Source organism: Argopecten irradians, chromosome 13 (genome assembly GCF_041381155.1).
Source record: "Argopecten irradians isolate NY chromosome 13, Ai_NY, whole genome shotgun sequence".
In the NCBI taxonomy this organism is placed as follows: Eukaryota; Metazoa; Mollusca; class Bivalvia; order Pectinida; family Pectinidae; genus Argopecten; species Argopecten irradians.
The window spans coordinates 19008491-19031454 of NC_091146.1; the positions used below are offsets into that span (position 1 = coordinate 19008491).

At 34.1% G+C, this 22964-nt stretch overlaps 2 protein-coding genes across 2 annotated transcripts in view; both read right to left on the reverse strand.

The window, feature by feature from the left end:
- Window positions 1–5037, reverse strand: LOC138305662 (netrin receptor unc-40-like). Its single transcript, XM_069245959.1, has 5 exons — window positions 5025–5037; window positions 4395–4502; window positions 3808–3999; window positions 3198–3401; window positions 1–2457 (listed from the first exon to the last, which is right to left on the reverse strand). The coding sequence occupies exons 1-5, from the start codon at window positions 5035–5037 to the stop codon at window positions 2366–2368; spliced, it is 609 nt and encodes a 202-aa protein (XP_069102060.1). The 3' UTR covers window positions 1–2365.
- Window positions 5038–11266: 6229 nt separating this feature from the next.
- LOC138305663 (phosphatidylinositol phosphatase PTPRQ-like) overlaps window positions 11267–22964 on the reverse strand; it is a 37032-nt gene continuing 25334 nt past the window's right edge. Inside the window, exons 8-21 of the mRNA XM_069245960.1 lie at window positions 22288–22449; window positions 20900–21069; window positions 19969–20122; window positions 18055–18374; window positions 17645–17786; window positions 17379–17489; window positions 16360–16557; window positions 15959–16045; window positions 14923–15031; window positions 14420–14669; window positions 13882–14026; window positions 13308–13412; window positions 11776–11973; window positions 11267–11391 (exon numbers count right to left, since the gene is read on the reverse strand). Coding sequence (XP_069102061.1) covers window positions 11267–11391; window positions 11776–11973; window positions 13308–13412; window positions 13882–14026; window positions 14420–14669; window positions 14923–15031; window positions 15959–16045; window positions 16360–16557; window positions 17379–17489; window positions 17645–17786; window positions 18055–18374; window positions 19969–20122; window positions 20900–21069; window positions 22288–22449 — 2276 coding nt within the window. The remainder of the gene's footprint in view (window positions 11392–11775; window positions 11974–13307; window positions 13413–13881; window positions 14027–14419; window positions 14670–14922; window positions 15032–15958; window positions 16046–16359; window positions 16558–17378; window positions 17490–17644; window positions 17787–18054; window positions 18375–19968; window positions 20123–20899; window positions 21070–22287; window positions 22450–22964) is intronic.

The following is a 22964-nucleotide window of genomic DNA, read 5'->3' on the forward strand; positions in this document are numbered from 1 at the left end:
TACAGTAAACCGCTTTATTGCGATGTAAACAATATTTCTTGTCATCGCTATTTTCATTATCCGCGATATCCGCGATCAACGGCTTTTTATGGCAATCATGCTTTAATATACATTTGTATACGTTTTTACAATAATTCGCGAAATAAAATGTTTATACATATATCAGATGATGTCAATAACTTCAAAGGCCCACTACCTTTCCGGAGCAAAATATAAAGGTTTCTTAAAATATTAAAGGGACAATTCAGTGAGGCTAATTCGTTACATAACCACGAAGCAAAATATGACACAAATACATATATTGTTCTACACTCCTTATGAAACATATGACAAGAAATAGTGACAAATTCCACAACATTGTAAAGTATTTTGATTAATACCATTGAAGTTCCAAATCGTTGATCAATACGATTAAGCAGGTACAACATGTACGCTGTATCCTTACCCGAGTCAAAGTCACGCACGTTAAACAAATGCAATACATAACCACTGAGGAGTTGATGAAATGATTTTTAGACAAGAACATGCATCTAATAATGTTAACACAACTGTAAGAGCATTTTGAGTAGTTCTAGACAAACATTCTTTATTACACAGGCAAGAGTCAGGGTTTGGCATACAAGGCTATGTGTAATGGCGATTGAACATTTCACATACAATTTACTACAGTGGGCTTTTCTGGCATATCACAGTAAAATCAACGTTTCTAATTTCTATCAGAACTGGTTTGTTTCCGAAATATGTGCAAGTTTTAATGTACTCTTAGACCGACTTGTCCCTTTAATAACGTAAGAAAATACATATCGATGGCCTAAGATGGGTGACACCACCAAACATATGTAGGATTTCCAGCGTAATAAATGATAACTGTGTGAATTCATTTCGCTGTTTTACCGCCTGACGTAGTGATAGTAAAGTACTGGGTGGTATTTAGGACGACGGCGGGAAACTTATTTTTTTACTTATTTTTATTGAATTGTTCAGAAGGTGAAGATAAGTGTAGTATTAACGGTAAGTTAATGATTTTTTGTGATTCTATAAAATTATCGATCTCATTTTACATTCCAATTCAAAATAATTCAAAGCTGTTTCAGGACGGTAGTGGGCATTGAAAAGTTCACTTAGTAGATATATCCTTGTGAAGTTTTTACATCCGTACAATAACTACAATGTATATGAATAATAATGAAGTAACTCCCGGTTGAAAGTTTGATAACATAACCTTACTTCTTTTGATAGAATTGTGTTGAAACCTTTTCTGTCTTTGCATATTAGAGAGTTAGCTCCATTGCGATATCATAATATTGTGAGCAAAATTCATATGACTTCACAATAATTAATATGACGTCACAATCAATACATACATGAACAGATAACTCTGTAATAAACGTAATAAGTAAATATAGAATAGTGTACTTGGTATTGTTCTGCTTTTTAATAATACTAATGACTTTAAACTATCTTCTCGTTGAAGGGTTTCGAAACCACTACATGTTAATTAACAAATAAAACGGAAACCCTACAGTACTAGAATTGGCCCCTATTATGTAATGAGATGCTAAGTGTGTTTCCAATCAATCAGCACAAAATTACACAACCCAAAATCACACACCACTCATCTAGTTAATAATGTTCATTTTAGGTAAACTTTACGAATTAGTCTTATTATCTAACCTTTAAACGGTCCTTTCCGGCACGTGTTTCAACACATTATTTCCAGTAATATATTTGATCGTAATTCACGTAAATGGACAGCAGTAATATGCATATATTTGTACTTTCTACCATTTGCTTACTCGGTCTGTATATTACAGTTACCCCACGTGCGGTTAGGTATCCATTGTGACGTCATTGTTTCATTCGTGTAACTCACGACGTTTAAACGTATGACGTTACGTTCGCAATAACATGACGTCACAATCAATACCTAATCACAAGGGCGGATAACTCTGTAAAATCCAAAGACTTAATATTAGTGTATGCCCATCTGCTAATGCCTCTATGCTGTGCTGAACTGTTTCACCACAACTTGCCTTCCCATTCGTCCATTTCCGCACGGTTTAGATGTTTCTATATTTACAAGATAGGTGCCAAGTTATCGTATGTTGGCAATACTGACTTGTTTCCTGGCCATGGTCAGTCATTACAATGTTCATTTCACGTTATTGATAGTTCTGTGTCTGATGTAATTAAATTCTATATCACAGAATAGATTCCAGCCATTCATTGTCACGTCCGTAACGTCCAAGCCCTATCTCCAAATTCGTCGATACTTAAGTCCACCATTTACAAATGTATATTCTCTTAGCCAAGTTTTGACGTTTACAGATATATTTTTTTTACATTTTTACTTGTTAACAACAGTCTAACCGAGCGTTGATCCGTTTACGAATGTTTGTGCACTGTCTCCCAGCTCATTAAACACCCGTAGTGATATGAAGTACATTGTCGATGGATCTACAAAACATACAGAAATAATAAAATCATACTGAAAAATACATAATAAAAATATCTTAAACAAATAAATTCAAACAGAAAAAAACTTATACAGAAAATCATAAACCAATACGAAAAAAAGAAATAGAAATTACTTCTGAAAAAAGATATAAACTTATACATAAAAGATATATTAAACCCATGCAGGAGACAATCTCGAACGTACAATAAAAATGCATTAAACAGATACACAAAAAAATAAACTAAAACAGAAAAAAATATGATAAAGTTTTAAAATAAATCATAAAATTATACGGAAAAATTAATAGAAACTGACACTGAAAAAATAAACTGAAACAGAAAAAAAAAACAAAATAAACTCAAACAGAAATCAACAAAAATGGAATAAATTTTTATAGAAAAAGATTAACTCAAATAGAAAAAAAATCCTACAGAAAAAATAAACTCAAACAGAAAAAAAATAAATTCACACACACAAAAAATACTAATAGTAAAAAAAACCATACACTCAAACAGAAAAAAAAACCAAATAAATGCACGTAGAAAATATAAACTCAAATAGTAAAAAAATCCCAATTAACTCAAACAGAAAAAAACAAAACAAAAAAAAATAAAATAATATAAAAAAATATAATGTCAATCAGAAAAAAATAAACTCGAATAGTAAAAATAACATAAAACTCTTACAGAAAAAAAGTCAAATAGAAAAAATGAGATAAAGACAGATACAATATACTTACTCAGGTTTTCTAGTGTATACGAGTTGATACTGACGGGTACAATATCCTGTTTCTCATTAGCCTGTTCTTCTCCGTATCCTAGAATGTAGCCCCGGATCACGTGCGAATACTGCGGGGGTGCAGGCAGCCACTTGACCTGAATATAGTTCTGACCGGAGGACACACTGGTGATGGTGGGCGTGGGTAGTATATGTATACTATTATCTGTAACAACATGTTCCACTATTCTCTAATATTTTTATCAATTTCACTGCCAGTCAATAAATTTTCTGTTCTATATATTTTTTTTACCTTTTCCCTCTTGTAGTACATTTATATGATCTGAGTAAATATCTTGAACGATTTGGTTAGAATTAGATCAATATTTAATTTTCTTACCCCGTTTGGTACGATAACCAGACTACAAATGTAATTGTACACTACCTAGTGTCAAAACAATATTGTGAAAACAAGTACATTATTTTTTTAGTAAAATAGTATTCTTTTCACAACTGCTGTAAAATAATTTCAGTTTATTTCAAATGATAACTGCTATTTCAATATATTAATACCAGATAATAATCGCACTAAACAAATATTTACCCTATTTCATAAACTCGCGTTCGATTACCTGGTGGCTTGGTTGTAAATGCGATGATCTCGGACGACAATCCGTCATGATCTCTATACTGACTTTCGACCCGGAAGTAATACGTCGTGTTGAACTGTAGATTTTTCAGGATAGTGACCTCTTTCTTCTCGTAAACAAAAGCCTCATTCTGAGGTGAAAATGTTGCATCCGTCGTATAGTAAATCTGATAACCTGTTTATAACGACAAAGTTGTCTCCCTTTATAAGTACTGGTATTTCAATTTGATATGTATTTCAATTTGATATTGTATATATTGAACACCATCATGCCTTAAGAGCAAAACTAAGAGGGAGTTTTAGGGAAAAGTTAGTTAAGCAAATAGGCTCAATGGATCGTATTTGACAACTTTACACCATAAATATACAAAGCATAGCGGTACTGAAAAGAATGATGCTTTCATTGATCGCCTTTTAAGAAATTATGAATAGTGTAAATCACTATACAGTAAATCTGATTCACTGGTTTTTCTTGATCTGCTAATGTTTCTAGATATGCTTCATCGTTTCTTAGCGACTTCGTTTATTTAGTCTTATGGATAGATTTACAATTAGAAAGTGTGACCCTACCTGTCAGCTGTCCTTTCAGCACACGTGGTCTGTTCCACGTGACACGGAGGGTGACAATTTCCTCATTGGTTTCTCTCACTTTGATGTTATAAGGAGCGCCGGGCACACCTAGAATGTATGTTTATTGAAATAATCTGATCCTTCAGCGGAGACGACGTCTGATGATTTATCATAATTGAAATTTCTATATTACAACGTCTAGCAGTAATGGGACCCAATAAACTCACCAACTCAGAAGCTTTCGATTATGTTTATTTTGACGTGTCACACTCGATAACCATGGTAACAAAATATCATCTGATGTCTTGTAACTATGACAGTAGAATACATGTACATACCACTTTGATATATCGGCGAGTAAAACATTCGATTTTCACATGTGAATCACGACGTAATTATGCGTCCAAATGGAGCATTTTACGATTAACCATGCATCTGGTACGTAATTATTTTCATTATTGACCGTGTCTTAAGCGACTACCTGTCTTATGCGGCCTTATTTTGAACTTCCTTTTGAAGGTCACTTAAAACATATTTGACTGTACTACTTTTTAGCAAAATTAGACAGTAACTAAATTTTAATTTAATCAATCAGAAGCATATAATAGACATATATACAATGATAATTACCCTCACTCCCCATCATAGGACTACATAATAGACATATATACAATGATAATTACCCTCACTCCCCATCATAGGACTACATAATAGACATATATACAATGATAATTACCCTCACTCCCCATCATAGGACTACATTATAGTACATATATACTCATCATTAACAATATACAATGATAATTACCCTCACTCCCCATCATAGGACTACATAATAGACATATATACAATGATAATTACCCTCACTCCCCATCATAGGACTACATAATAGACATATATACAATGATAATTACCCTCACTCCCCATCATAGGACTACATAATAGACATATATACAATGATAATTACCCTCACTCCCCATCATAGGACTACATAATAGACATATATACAATGATAATTACCCACACTCCCCATCATAGGACTACATAATAGACATATATACAATGATAATTACCCTCACTCCCCATCATAGGACTACATAATAGACATATATACAATGATAATTACCTCACTCCCCATCATTGGACTACATAATAGACATATATACAATGATAATTACCCTCACTCCCCATCATAGGACTACATAATAGACATATATACAATGAAATTACCCACACTCCCCATCATAGGACTACATAATAGACATATATACAATGAATAATTACCCTCACTCCCCATCATAGGACTACATATAGACATATATACAATGATATTACCCTCACTCCCCATCATAGGTCTACATAATAGACATATATACAATGATAATTACCTCACTCCCCATCATAGGACTACATAATAGACATATATACAATGATAATTACCCACATCATAGGAACCCCATCATTAGGACTACATACATAGACATATATACAATATATTATACATCATGGACTACATAATACCAATGATAATTACCTCACTCCCCATCATAGGACTACATAATAGACATATAATACAATGATAATTACCCTCACTCCCCATCATAGGACTACATAATAGACATATATACAATGATAATTACCTCACTCCCCATCATTGGACTACATAATAGACATATCTACAATGATAATTACCCTCACTCCCCATCATAGGACTACATAATAGACATATATACAATGATAATTACCCACACTCCCATCCCATAACAATATACAAGGATAATTACCCACTATCATAGGACTACATATAGACATATATACAATGATAATTACCCACACTCCCCATCATAGGACTACATAATAGACATATCTACAATGATAATTACCCTCACTCCCCATCATTAGGACTACATAATAGACATATATACAATGATAATTACCCTCACTCCCCATCATAGGACTACATAATAGACATATATACAATGATAATTACCCTCACTCCCCATCATAGGACTACATAATAGACATATATACAATGATAATTACCCTCACTCCCCATCATAGGACTACATAATAGACATATATACAATGATAATTACCTCACTCCCCATCATAGGACTACATAATAGACATATATACAATGATAATTACCCTCACCCCTCATAGGCTACATATAGACATATATACAATGATAATTACCCTCACTCCCCATCATAGAACTAATAATAGACATTATATATATATACAATGATAATTACCCTCACTCCCCATCATAGGACTACATAATAGACATATATACAATGATAATTACCTCACTCCCCATCATAGGACTACATAATAGACATATATACAATGATAATTACCCTCACTCCCCATCATAGGACTACATAATAGACATATATACAATGATAATTACCCTCACTCCCCATCATAGGACTACATAATAGACATATATACAATGATAATTACCCTCACTCCCCCATCATCATAGGACTACATAATAGACATATATACAATGATAATTACCCTCACTCCCCATCATAGGACTACATAATAGACATATATACAATGATAATTACCCTCACTCCCCATCATAGGACTACATAATAGACATATATACAATGATAATTACCCTCACTCCCCATCATAGGACTACATTATAGACATATATACAATGATAATTACCCCACTCCCCATCATAGGTCTACATAATAGACATATATACAATGATAATTACCTCACTCCCCATCATAGGACTACATTATAGACATATATACAATGATAATTACCCTCACTCCCCATCATAGGACTACATAATAGACATATATACAATGATAATTACCCTCACTCCCCATCATAGGACTACATTATAGACATATATACAATGATATTACCCTCACTCCCCATCATAGGACTACATAATAGACATATATACAATGATAATTACCTCACTCCCCATCATAGGACTACATAATAGACATATATACAATGATAATTACCCTCACTCCCCATCATAGGACTACATAATAGACATATATACAATGATAATTACCCTCACTCCCCATCATAGGACTACATAATAGACATATATACAATGATAATTACCCTCACTCCCCCATCATAGGACTACATAATAGACATATATACAATGATAATTACCCTCACTCCCCATCATAGGACTACATAATAGACATATATACAATGATAATTACCTCACTCCTCATCATAGGACTACATAATAGACATATATACAATGATAATTACCCACACTCCCCATCATAGGACTACATAATAGACATATCTACAATGATAATTACCAGCACTCCCCATCATAGGACTACATAATAGACATATCTACAATGATAATTACCCTCACTCCCCATCATAGGACTACATAATAGACATATATACAATGATAATTACCCTCACTCCCCATCATAGGACTACATAATAGACATATATACAATGATAATTACCCATCACTCCCCATCATAGGACTACATAATAGACATATATACAATGATAATTACCCACACTCCCCATCATAGGACTACATAATAGACATATATACAATGATAATTACCCTCACTCCCCATCATGGACTACATAAAGACTATTCAATGATATTACCTTACTCACATCCATAGACTACATAATAGACATATATACAATGATAATTACCCACACTCCCCATCATAGGACTACATAATAGACATATATACAATGATAATTACCCACACTCCCCATCATAGGACTACATAATAGACATATCTACAATGATAATTACCCTCACTCCCCATCATAGGACTACATAATAGACATATCTACAATGATAATTACCCTCACTCCCCATCATAGGACTACATAATAGACATATATAGACATATATACAATGATAATTACCCTCACTCCCCATCATAGGACTACATAATAGACATATCTACAATGATAATTACCCTCACTCCCCATCATAGGACTACATAATAGACATATATACAATGATAATTACCCTCACTCCCCATCATAGGACTACATAATAGACATATATACAATGATAATTACCCTCACTCCCCATCATAGGACTACATAATAGACATATATACAATGATAATTACCCTCACTCCCCATCATAGGACTACATAATAGACATATATACAATGATAATTACCCACACTCCCATCATAGGACTACATAATAGACATATATACAATGATAATTACCCTCACTCCCCATCATAGGACTACATAATAGACATATATACAATGATAATTACCTCACTCCCCATCATAGGACTACATAATATACATATATATAATGATAATTACCTCACTCCCCATCATAGGACTACATAATAGACATATATACAATGATAATTACCCTCACTCCCCATCATAGGACTACATAATAGACATATATACAATGATAATTACCCTCACTCCCCATCATAGGACTACATAATAGACATATATACAATGATAATTACCCTCACTCCCCATCATAGGACTACATAATAGACATATATACAATGATAATTACCTCACTCCCCATCATAGGACTACATAATAGACATATATACAATGATAATTACCCTCACTCCCCATCATAGGACTACATAATAGACATATATACAATGATAATTACCCTCACTCCCCATCATAGGACTACATAATAGACATATATACAATGATAATTACCCTCACTCCCCATCATAGGACTACATAATAGACATCACTCCCCATCATAGGACTACATAATAGACATATATACAATGATAATTACCCTCACTCCCCATCATAGGACTACATAATAGACATATATACAATGATAATTACCCTCACTCCACCCATCATAAAGATCATAGACTACATTATAGACATATATACAATGATAATTACCCTCACTCCCCATCATAGGACTACATAATAGACATATATACAATGATAATTACCCTCACTCCCCATCATAGGACTACATAATATAATAATAATATACATATATACATATGACAAATAACCTCACTCCCCATCATAGGACTACATAATAGACATATATACAATGAATATTACCCTCACTCCCCATCATAGGACTACATAATAGACATATATACAATGATAATTACCCTCACTCCCCATCATAGGACTACATAATAGACATATATACAATGATAATTACCCTCACTCCCCATCATAGGACTACATAATAGACATATATACAATGATAATTACCCTCACTCCCCATCATAGGACTACATAATAGACATATATACAATGATAATTACCCTCACTCCCCATCATAGGACTACATAATAGACATATATACAATGATAATTACCCTCACTCCCCATCATAGGACTACATAATAGACATATATACAATGATAATTACCTCACTCCCCATCATAGGACTACATAATAGACATATATACAATGATAATTACCCTCACTCCTCATCATAGGACTACATAATAGACATATATACAATGATAATTACCCTCACTCCCCATCATAGGACTACATATAGACATATATACAATGATAAATTACCTCACTCCTCATCATTGTCTACATAATAGACATATATACAATGATAATTACCCTCACTCCCCATCATTGGACTACATAATAGACATATATACAATGATAATTACCCTCACTCTCCATCATAGGACTACATAATAGACATATATACAATGATAATTACCCTCACTCCCCATCATAGGACTACATAATAGACATATATACAATGATAATTACCTCACTCCCCATCATAGGACTACATAATAGACATATATACAATGATAATTACCCTCACTCTCCATCATAGGACTACATAATAGACATATATACAATGATAATTACCCTCACTCTCCATCATAGGACTACATAATAGACATATACACAATGATAATTACCCTTACTGCCCATCATGAGACTACATAATAGACATATATACAATGATAATTACCCTCACTCCCCATCATAGGACTACATAATAGACATATATACAATGATAATTACCCTCACTCCCCATCATAGGACTACATAATAGACATATATACAATGATAATTACCCTCACTCCCCATCATAGGACTACATAATAGACATATATACAATGATAATTACCCTCACTCCCCATCATAGGACTACATAATAGACATATATACAATGATAATTACCTCACTCCCCATCATAGGACTACATAATAGACATATATACAATGATAATTACCCTCACTCCCCATCATAGGACTACATAATAGACATATATACAATGATAATTACCCTCACTCCCCATCATAGGACTACATAATAGACATATATACAATGATAATTACCCACACTCCCCATCATAGGACTACATAATAGACATATATACAATGATAATTACCCTCACTCCCCATCATAGGTCTACATAATATACATATATACAATGATAATTACCTCACTCCCCATCATAGGACTACATAATAGACATATATACAATGATAATTACCCTCACTCCCCATCATATAGGTCTACATAATAGACATATATACAATGATAATTACCCACACTCCCCATCATAGGACTACATAATAGACATATATACAATGATAATTACCCTCACTCCCCATCATAGGTCTACATAATAGACATATATACAATGATAATTACCCACACTCTCCATCATAGGACTACATAATAGACATATATACAATGATAATTATCCTCACTCCCCATCATAGGACTACATAATAGACATATACACAATGATAATTACCCTTACTGCCCATCATAGGACTACATAATAGACATATACACAATGATAATTACCCTTACTGCCCATCATAGGTCTACATAATAGACATATCTACTATGATAATTACCTCACTCCCCATCATAGGACTACATAATAGACATATATACAATGATAATTACCTGCTCTTCCCATCTTGAAGACTGGCCGACTCTCCCCGATAGTGTTGAACGCTCTTACGCTGACAATGTACTGGCTGTTCTGTCCTGTAAATCCAATAACAGTCTTAGCTACTAACATGAGCTATCGTAAAGCTAAGTTGATTATTTTTCATAGGACGATTTTTTCACGATTTCGCGTGACATTGCTATTTTCACGAAATTTTGGTCCCGAAATATTTAGAAATTGTTGACTCAAATTGCGAGGAATGTAACATTTTCGTTTTTAATGATATTTGCGAAATATTGTACCCGCGAAAATTACCTGTTGCGAGGTATGTAAATTATCATACGGCTATTTAAATTAATTTCACGAATCAATTTATATTCAAAGGCAACGGAAAATTTGGTGAAAGAAACTAAAAATATATAATAAGATGGCTTTATATATATAGTTTGGCAAATAAACACACGAAAAGAAATCTTTTTTACGTAGTCCTGTAATGGTGTGCTCCGTTTGCGTATGATCAAGGATATCTCTATAGACTTCCGGTATAAAACGCCCATATCCGACAACATAGCCTGTCACCGGAACTCGGACATTACTAGGCTGGTTCCAGGTCACTTGGAGACCCATGTGATGTGACGTCACTGAAACGTTTTCAGGAGGAGCAGGAACTGTTAAACTGGCTGAAAGTGAGACAGGAAAATATCGTTCTTACAACAGTGATGTATTTCCTAAAATGATTTGACACATCTACACAGCCTAGTTATCACGTAATTTAATCCTCTAAATCTATAGGATATCATAAACCAAAACTTTACAGCATATTCCGTCTTTGGATATATAGAGTTATCTGCCCATGTTGGTAGGTATTGATTGTGGTGTCATGAGACTGTTAGCGTAACGTCACCGTTTTAGAAAACCACGACGTGTATTGCGTTAGTTATATGATCACATCATAATCGATAACCTATCCGCAAGGGAGATAAGTCTGTCATACGGAAAAAACAGAATACGTTGCAAACATACTGATATGACATTGGTCAATGGCTCAGACAAACTGCTTGAAAATTGTTATGGAACATCACCTGATATGATTCCATACCTTAGTACTACGACGATGTAATATAAACAGTTAATATTTAACCTACCCACAAGGGAGATAAGTCTGTCATATGGAAAGACAGAATATGTTGCAGACATACTGATATGACATTGGTGTATTTACATAAAGCCTTTTTGGTTAAAAAGAGCAGGAGAGTGGTCTTGGCTTAAAAGTCATAAATCACTGGCCCAGGCAAACTGCTTGAAGATTGTTATGGAACATCACCTGGTATGATTCCTTACCTTAGTACTACGACGATGTAATATAAACAGTTAACATGTAAGTTAATTCTTCTGTTACTTATTGATAATATATTCAATAGATTGTGATAACCGTTGGATAAATTGGTACAACCGCTAGATATATTGTGATAACCGCTAGATAGATTGTTAAAAACGTTATATAAATTGTCACACTGCTTGATTGCGATAACCGCAAGGTTGTGATAACCGATAGATTGTGATAACCGCTATATTGTGATAACCGCTAGATTGTGATAACCGCTAGATTGTGATAACCGCTAGATAAATTGTGATAACCGCTAGATATGTTGTGATAACCGCTAGATAGATTATTAAAACCGTTATATAAATTGTGATAATCGTTAGATTGTGATAACCGCAAAGTTGTGATAACCGTTAGCTATATCGTGATAACCGCTAGATAAATTGTGTAAACAGTTGGATTATGAAAAACGCTAGATAGAATGTCAAAACCGCTAGATTGTGATAACCGCTATATAGGTTGTGGTAACCATTAGATTGTGATTACCGCTGAAATATTAAAACAGCTAAATTATCATTGCCACTAAGATATGGCCGTTTATGTTCGTATGTAGTTCCTTCAGTTGAGAAAGTGAATTAAACCGCATGTATATGGTACATATATATGTCAAAAACTGGACACACAACTTACTAGGGTCGATATCAGTTAGGATCTCAATCCAATTCGAGGCTCTTCCGGTTCCGTTCACGTTGATGGCTGCCACGGATACTTCATACAGCACGCCTGGTCTAAGGTCTAAAATGTCGATCACATTGAATTGAGAACTATTGTGTTCAATCAGATATGTTTCAAATATCAATTTTCATAAGTATCATATCATTACTTCTTAATTAGGTGCATTGAAATACATAGACTGTATGACTAAATGCGAGAAAAAAAATACTGCAATAATAGCAATCTTCATTCATAATTTCCTATGATACAAATTAGTATTCTAGTTTATCATTTTGATCAATTAGAATCCATATTTGACGATGCTAAATTGTTGTTATAAAATACAAATCGTTGCAAAGTCCGCGAATACTGAATAATAACCAATGTTGAAGTTTATAGCCAATTATCATGAAAAACAAGTTTTTAATCAATTTCCACCGCTTACTAACGACAATATTTAGATTTTAACTCTATCGGAATGGTTTCAATGTTCTTCGTGGTGAATTATTATAAAACTGAAAATTTTGTATGAGAATAAATCTTTTTTAACCTTTTATGACGTATGACCTTTGTGTGCTGTTCGTCACGTTTTTGGTGGAGATCTGTTTTCCCACTTGTCGGTGGAGCACAATGTAACCTGTCAGTTCACCATGCCACGTGACAGGCGGAGGAGCATGCCACATGACCTCAATAAACTGTAAAGGGAGATAATCATCGAATGGAAACTAAACTGTTTAAGAGAAAGCAACTTATGGAAAGGTACTGTATTGGACACAATTATCCAATAGAAAGGTCTGTATTAGACATGATTAACCAATGGAAAAATACATTTCAGAATTTACAACTGTATACATGATTAATTTTTTTGGATGCTTCTGGTTGACCAATTAATTATTTTAATATTTCCAACATTCCTGAAAGGCAATACCCGTATATCCGTAATATTGATATCAATTTCGGAAGAATAGAATTTAGTATCAAAACATTTATGTAATTTCTAGGATTTTTTTAACATATTTCATTGCTACGACTTAGTGCCTAAAACATCGAATACATCAACCAAAATAAGGAAGGGCGTTATAGCATACCGTCATGTTGAATAAAGTCACCGATACGTTTACCGGTGCCGTGCCTGGAATATCCCCATAAGTTCTGACGTATACAGTTGACGTGTTTCCGTTGACGTCATTGAGGTAAGGTATAACGGAAATGGCGTAATCGTCGTTAGGTGTGAGGTCAGTGATGACGTAACTGTGATCAGATCTCGGAACCCACTCGTCGATAATGTCCGAGGCGTTCAGGCCAACCTTGATGTTGGGGCGGTATCGGACCAGGTATCTATGGGGATTGATTTAGAATGTATCAGAAAGCTTTATCAAATATAATATCGTTAACAGTTTGAGTTGAATAACAAAACATTGATATCAACTTCCTTTAAATTAATTTATGATATATCCAAGTAACAAAAAAAATAAACTTTTATTTAGTTTCATATTTTAATGAGACATTTTGAGAACTTATAATAGATAAAAAATGGAAAAAATACACAACTTACATATAATCAATGGGCACGAAGAAACATACTGAATACCTGGTTAATTCCCCGGACGTAGGAGGAGACCACTCTACCAGAATCTGAGTAGATCCAATAGCTTCGGCTCTGAGTGACGTCACAGAATAATCAGACACTTCTAAGGTATCTAATAATACAAATGATACCAGATGTTAAGGTACGTTAGTGGATGGTTTTATATTTTTTAAATATCTATTTGTTTTTATATTAATAAAGTTGTTAGTTAATTAGTAACTATTTTGTCAGACGCTTTTATCTGCGTTAATACATCATCAGGTTACAACATCATATTCTTCGTAAACATCCACCTTCTTTGTAAACATTTACTTCTCAATCTTGTTGAAATGTGTGTTCGATTATTTGGTGCTTAGTTTTAGTACCATGAATGTTAAGTTTTAATACCATTTGACGTAAAGGTACAATGATTAACATCACAGATGAATTAAACAAGCTTTAATTCTTTCAACCCGAGAAATCTCACCGTTTATGACCGACAGAGGATATAGCTACATGTACATACGAGGCGGAGGATGACAGTCGAATTTCTACGGTGTCAGTAAGTTTTTAAAGAATTTGACAGTTTTTAATAATTTTCGGTTATGAACACTCTGCATATATGTTTTGAGATAATTTGAATATCGCCCGCCCACGTTTGACTAACAAACAGAATGAAGTAAAGCTGAAGTGTAGGATAAACAAAAGTTATGTATAATAAGCTGAGAACTGTATACGATGATGCTTATTTAATAACTTTCCATCAAACATTCTATTTAGCGTAATAATACATTAGATGTCTATCAAACATTCTATTCCTTCGCATTGATTCACTGAAATAACATCAATCGTTCTATTCCTACGTAGGAATCTTGGTAAGTTTCATCAAACACTACCTATGTCGAGATCCACTAATTTTCTGTCAAACACTTAACTCTGTTTTCGTCTAGGTGATGTTAGTGATACTAGGGACACTTCTGTCAGTCTGGGAATACAATTGAATCGTAACGGCCGATAGAGTAATCACTTGTTTGTGATTTGTAAAATAGGAAATACTCACCAACCGGCCTGTACATCCGGGACACCTCGTCACTAATCCCTGCCCTATTAGACGCACGTACGATAGCCATGTATCCGGCAGATCTATCTGAAAATGACAAGTGTTTTATGGGTGGAATTTATTCAATTAACAGCCAGGTTCATTTCAGGAAGCCTTCTCTGTATACAATGCGTTGTGTGCGTGAATGTCTGTATGTTTTGGGAGACTGTGGTATACTCATGTTGTATCTTTCTGCAATAGTACAATGGAAACTATTAATGCTTACTCTGTCGTTGGACATTGCCTGTGTCAATGAACATGGTCTGGTGAATTTAATTTAGAATTTGTGGTTTTTTTATAAGAGTATTACATTGAAATAGTGTGTGTTACTTCGGACCCAGACGACATCGACCAGAACGTACGTATGGGGTTGATGGATATGTTTTTAACATCGGCAGTTACTCGTCGCCGCTCCAGGACCTCCTCATCTCGGAATACCTCTACCTCGTACCATTCGACCAGAGTATGATATTCCGAATGTGGCTCTAACCATGATACCAGAAGTGTGTTGTTTTGGACGTCGACGAAAACATCAGCTGGCGGTGTTGGGGGTATATCGGCTGTAACACAGGAAACAAAAACAGGGAAAACGTCAAGGAAACAAGCGAAATGACAAATAATTGTTAATTGCCAAAAATAGCAACACTGGCATCATACGATAAGATGTTATTTTTGCGCTTCCTTCTAAGTCTTAATATTCAATTCTACTATTTAGTATTCCGTCCATGGATATCGTACAATTATCTCCCCTTGTAGGTAGCTTACGATTGTGACGTCCGTATTTTGTGACCGAAAATCAAGCGGTTTTCTTTGAAAACTATGAGTCGACGGTTGGATGTTAGCCGCAATACATGACTTCACAATAATACCTACCCACAAGGACAGATAACTCTGTTATACATGTATCCCGTCTGTTTATTATTTACCTACATTTGATCAAGATATGTAATAAGATGTATTGTTTGCTCAGCAATCAAATACGAACCGCCGCTGTATTAATGTCATATGATTCAGAACAGTTATCCCGAGGCTGTACAATGTTCTGTGGTCAGAAAAACTCAAACTATATATGCCCAATATCAATGCGTTTTCAAATAATTTATGTTTTACCATTTACTATTTTTCGATAGTGATCATTTTGTTGTTTGATTTTTTGAAGTTTTATAAAACGATAGTTATTGCAAAAACAATTTATTATACATATGTATTAATAAAACGTTAGACTACCGTTTCCAATAACATTTTTAGGTGGGAGATTTATACTGTTCTATCTCCTGTGTTATCGATGAAAGCTACGTTACAACAAATGCCTGAATTCAACTAGACACTTCTATGCTATCTTCAATTTCCATAACTAAAATCAAGAGTTGTCTTTCCTTACCGTTGAGGTAGGCTTCAGGGTAGGTGGAGCCCTCAACAAACACTTTACTGACTGTGTTCTCTTTCCTTCGCATCTCCACACATATATTGTACCGTCTGTTAGCCAGGAGTCCTGAAAAGGAAGATAATCTGACTGACTCATAACATACAGCATCCATGTTTTCTCATTCGATGTCTTAGTGTTCAAGAAATACTTGCTGAAATTAATACTAATTGGCTTTGTTGTGATATACCTTTTTTATTAAATTTTAATACCGACGTTTTTACCTGTAAGTGTAGCAGTTTCCTCGTGGTTAGCGATGTCCATCACGTGACCATTAGAAGAGTTATTGCCCATAGCCGTGTATACTATCCGGTAGGTGACGTGACTGCGGTAGTGGGTTGGACATGTCCACGTGATCACAAGTGTCTACGACAAGTAAATAAACCTGGTGTCTTCTTTTAAGTGTCAACAAATAAACAGGGAAAACTTTATAAATCGAATTATTTTAAATTAACACACTTATTAGGGTTCCGACACTGTTGGTTCGTATTTTTACCTAGTGTAATGCAAAATACCAGAGATTAGATATATAATTTGTGTATTATTCATGCTCCAATACCTATTGTAGAGTTCAGGGGCTGCACAGAAACGTTTTAATATATAATTTGTGTATGATATATGTTCAAAAACCTACTGTAGAGTTCAGAGCCTGCACAGAAACGTTTCCCTCATCCAGTAGAAACACAGCTGAAGTAGTAAAAACTTCGGAATAATTCCGTGCCCCCGGAAACCCTTCTGCCTGAACACGTACAGTGTATGTTGTCTCAGGGTCCAAGTTGTCAAGTTCGTAGTGTGTCCGTCCTTGGCCAGTATGGTAGCGAGGCGGGTCAAGGTCGTTGTAGATGATATACGTTACGGACTTCCGGCGGAAGCGCCTTATGGGAGTTATACTGACCACGGCACCAAAGGCCGTGATAGAAGACACCCCAACCTTTTTAACAGGATCGAAAAGATCTGAAAAGGACACCATAAACATCATATCTTTATTTTCATCATCTGATCCAAACCAAACATCATATCTTTATTTTTATCATTTGATACAAACCACACACATCCTATTTTTATTTTTATCATTTGATAAAAACCACACACATCCTATCTTTATTTCTATCATCTGATCCTAACCACAAACATTTTATCTTTATTTTTATTATTTGATACAAACCACAAATATCATATTTTCATTTTTATCATCTGATCTCAACCACAAACATATTATCTTTATTTGTATCGTCTGATCCTAACCACAAATATCATATCTTTATTTTTATCATCTGATCCACACCAAACATCTTGTCTTTATTTTTATCATCTGATCCACACCAAACATCATGTCTTTATTTTATCATCTGATCCACACCAAACATCATGTCTTTATTTTTATCATTTGATACAAACAAAACACATCATATTTTTATTTTTATAATCTGATCAAACCACAAACACATTATCTTTATTTTTATCATTTGATCCTAACCACAAACATCCTATCTTTACTTTTATCATTTGATACAAACAACAAACATCCTATCTTTATTTTTATCATTTGATACAAACAACAAACATCATATTTTCATTTTTATCATTTGATCCTAACCACAAACATCATTTTTTATTTTTATCATCTGATCCTAACCACAAACATCATATCTTTATTTTTATCATCTGATCCAAACAACAAACATCATATCTTTATTTTTATTATCTGATCCTAATCACAAACATCCTATCTTTAATTTTATCATTTGATACAAACCACAAACATCATATCTTTATTTTTATTATCTGATCCTAATCACAAACATCCTATCTTTATTTTTATCATTTGATACAACCACAAACATCATATCTTTATTTTTATCATCTGATCCAAACAACAAACATTATATCTTTATTTTTATTATCTGATCCTAATCACAAACATCATATCTTTATTTTTATCATTTGATACAAACCACAAACATCATGATTTTATTTTTATCGTCTGATCCAAACAACTAGGGATCATATATTTTTATCATCCGATCCGTGTAAAAACTTGTAGGAATGAAAATACACGCAATAAGTTATTTTAGCGATTTAGTACAACAAACTCAAAATAGCTATATCAATCCGGCAATGATGCATATTTTAGCCAGTTATTCGATTCATGAAGTAAAAAAAGAAAAGCAGGGTCGAAAACCAAAGTACAATTTTTTTCTTTCCATACAATCTAAATAATTCAATGCGCATTTGTTCCATCTGTATTTCCTTTGTCCTCGATATTCCAGGCGTTACTATTAGGGTCACCATATCCACCCATGCAGTATGTCATAGCAACACTAGAGATGTTCATGAGAAATTAACTCACCCATCGCAGGTCTGCAAGGAATTTCATGGAAGATTACATAGACCGAGTCACCTGCCGTCGAAGTCACACTATCCACCACATTGTACCGTTATTTAATTGGTTTGTTATACTACACACTAGGGCCAAATGACCAAATTAAGGGTGCATGTAACGACCCCTGGAGTAGCAAGGATTATTTTCCTTTATTTAGTGTTGTACCTATGAACTGGTGTGACGCTGAGTCGCGGTCTTCGCCGTCTGACGCTCCACACCTGTAACGTCCCATGTCGGAGAAGCTGGCATTAAGGACGGTCAGTTCAGATCTGATCCGATTGGGAGGGAACGTCTCAAAACTAAACACATACTGGCCTCTCTGTAATGGACAAAAAAGTCTTGCATTATTGGGAGGGAACGTCTCAAAACTTAACGCGTACTGGCCTCTCTGTAAAAGACAAAAAGAGACTCGCATTTACTCATATACTAGCTTAGTGATTTATTGGGAGGGGACGTCTCAAAACAAAACACATACTAGCCTCTTTGAAAACAAACAGAAAAAGGCTCGCTTTAACTCATATACAAGCTTTGTGATTTATTTAGAGAGAACGTCTCCAAACTAAACACGTACTGTCCTTTCTGTAACGGACAGAAAATGGCTTGCATAAACTCATATATTAGTATAGTGATTTATTTAGAGGGAACATCTCAAAACTAAACACGTACTGTCCTTTCTGTAACGAACAGAAAATGGCTTGCATTAACTCATATATTAGTATAGTGATTTATTTAGAGGGAACATCTCAAAACTAAACACGTACTGTCCTTTCTGTAACGAACAGAAAATGGCTTGCATTAACTCATATATTATTATAGTGATTTATTTAGAGGGAACATCTCAAAACTAAACACGCACTGACCTCTCTGTTATGGCGAGAAAATGCTCGTATTAACTTATATACTAGCTTAATGATTTTGTGTACATTTCGCTTCCATATCAATACGTTTTCTTTTCAAATATAACAAAAGTATCCAAAGTATTCCATGTAATAAACTTTATATATTAACGGGTGCACCGAGTTCACACACGACTAAAAACACTATCAACAGAAGTTGTTCAATATATTGGTATGTAAAGATAAAAATAAAAACAAACTTTGAATGGTTCTGCACTTGTGACGTCACTCGAATTCCAGTAAAGAACACGACTTCCTTTCTTCCATTGAATTGTGGGTACGGCCACACCAAAAGCTTCACACTCCAGTCGCAAGTCTATAGAGTCATCCCTTTCTTCAGACACGCCTTCTAGTAGAACGGTGAGCGGGGCTGGAAACAAAATTACCGAAATCAACAATTAAAAAAATACATTGCCGAAATCTACCTTTAAACAAATGAATTAGTAAAATCTACCATGAAACAATAATGTACCGATATCTACCATTTAACAAATAAATTTACCGAAATCTACCATTAAACAAATACATTACCGAAATCTACCTTTACACAAATAAATTACCAAAATCTACCATGAACCAATAATGTACAGAAATTTACCATTTAACAAATAAATTACCGAAATATACCATTAAACAAATAAATTACCGAAATCTACCATTACACAAAATAATTAATGAAATCTACCATTTAACAAATGAATTACCGAAATACATCATTAAAGTGAACAGTCGGGTAAGGATGGCTAAAATCGGTAAAAATGGTGTGAATGTATCCAGTATAATTTCTTATGAAATGGAAAAATAAAATCTCTCGTCAAAATCTGTCTGCGTACGAAGAAATTAATTTAAAAGTATGGAAATTCTAAAACGTCCTCCCGGCTCACTATGTCCGTGGTTACATTTCCACGCAGCCTCGCTTTCAATGCTTTCAACTTTTCTTTACTTTAATGGTCAGAACTGGGAAACTAAGCAGAACTTGACCGTCGTATTAATATGTGAGAACTTTTAGAAGGCCAATGAACGCATTTAGACTGGTTTTCTTTGCCCGACTATATTCACTTTAAACAAAACAAAAAATATACCGAAATCTACCATTTAACAAATAAATTACCGAAATCTACCATTAAACAAATAAATTACCGAAATCTACCATTAAACGAATAAATTATAGAAACCTACCATTAAACAAATAAATATCCGAAGTCTACCATTACACAAATAAATTACTGAAATCTACCATTTAACAAATAAATTATCGAAACATATCATTAAACAAAACAAAACACAAAAAAAAAAGAAAAAAATACCGAAATCTACCATTAAACAAATAAATTACCAAATTCTACAATGAAACAAATAAATCACCAAAATCTAGGAATACAAAGATAAATTTGCAAAGACGATTTTGTTTCAACTTACCAGATTGTAAATAATGTGACGTTGTGAATGTCTATATTATTATTGATGCTACATACGTAGCACAGCTGATTAACTTCTCTAGTGTGAAAAACGCTATATGCATGTGAAAAGAGATGATGTTATGGATGGTTTTTATTTAACCTAAATAATTAGTGAAGTCGGTATCTACCCAGTGTTTTAAACTGTTGGAACTGTTGCAGCACGACCCTTGTTCCCGCCATAATTGTTATTTGAAACGTGACGTTGTATTCAGTGTTTGGCGCCAGTTTTCTAATCACGTGATAGCCCTCAGTCCCGTCCGTTACTTCCAAAACCTTTTCAAACTCGTCATCTGTAACGAATAAATAGTTGTGAGACTTTTCGAATGTAAGCCATATCGATCTTTTACGAATGTTTCTTAATGTCGATAGTCAAGCAAAGGTTTTTGAAACTACCGTAAACGTGGAAAAATTCGCGAGTGCTAACTTTTGTGATTTATGTGTGTAAAAAAATTTTGACGTCGTTATTTTTGTAATAAATACTAAATAGTAACATTTTGTAACTGGGTTTCATATTGAGTGGTGAATTTTCACCGTAAAAAGTTATTCGCGGAATTAGTGTAAGTTCCCCCAAGTTATCCGAATTTGCATATTATAGAGTTATCTACACTTGCGGGTAGGTACTGATTGTGACGTCATGTGTTTGGGAGCGTAACGTCATAGGTTTCGGAGAAAACGACGTGCATTGCGCTCACAAAATAATGACGTAACAATCGATACCTACCCGCAAGGGAGCTAACTCTGTAATATGCAAAGACTGAACTACCATATTTACAGTATATTTGAAGCTATGCTTGAGGTATATCAA

Coding starts and splice junctions, on each gene's coding strand:
- LOC138305662 (XM_069245959.1), bottom strand. Junction 4,000..4,394: donor GCTGAAAGGACAGCTGACAG/GTAGGGTCACAC, acceptor CGTTATAAACAG/GTTATCAGATTTACTATACG. Junction 3,402..3,807: donor ATTTACAACCAAGCCACCAG/GTAATCGAACGC, acceptor ATGTTGTTACAG/ATAATAGTATACATATACTA.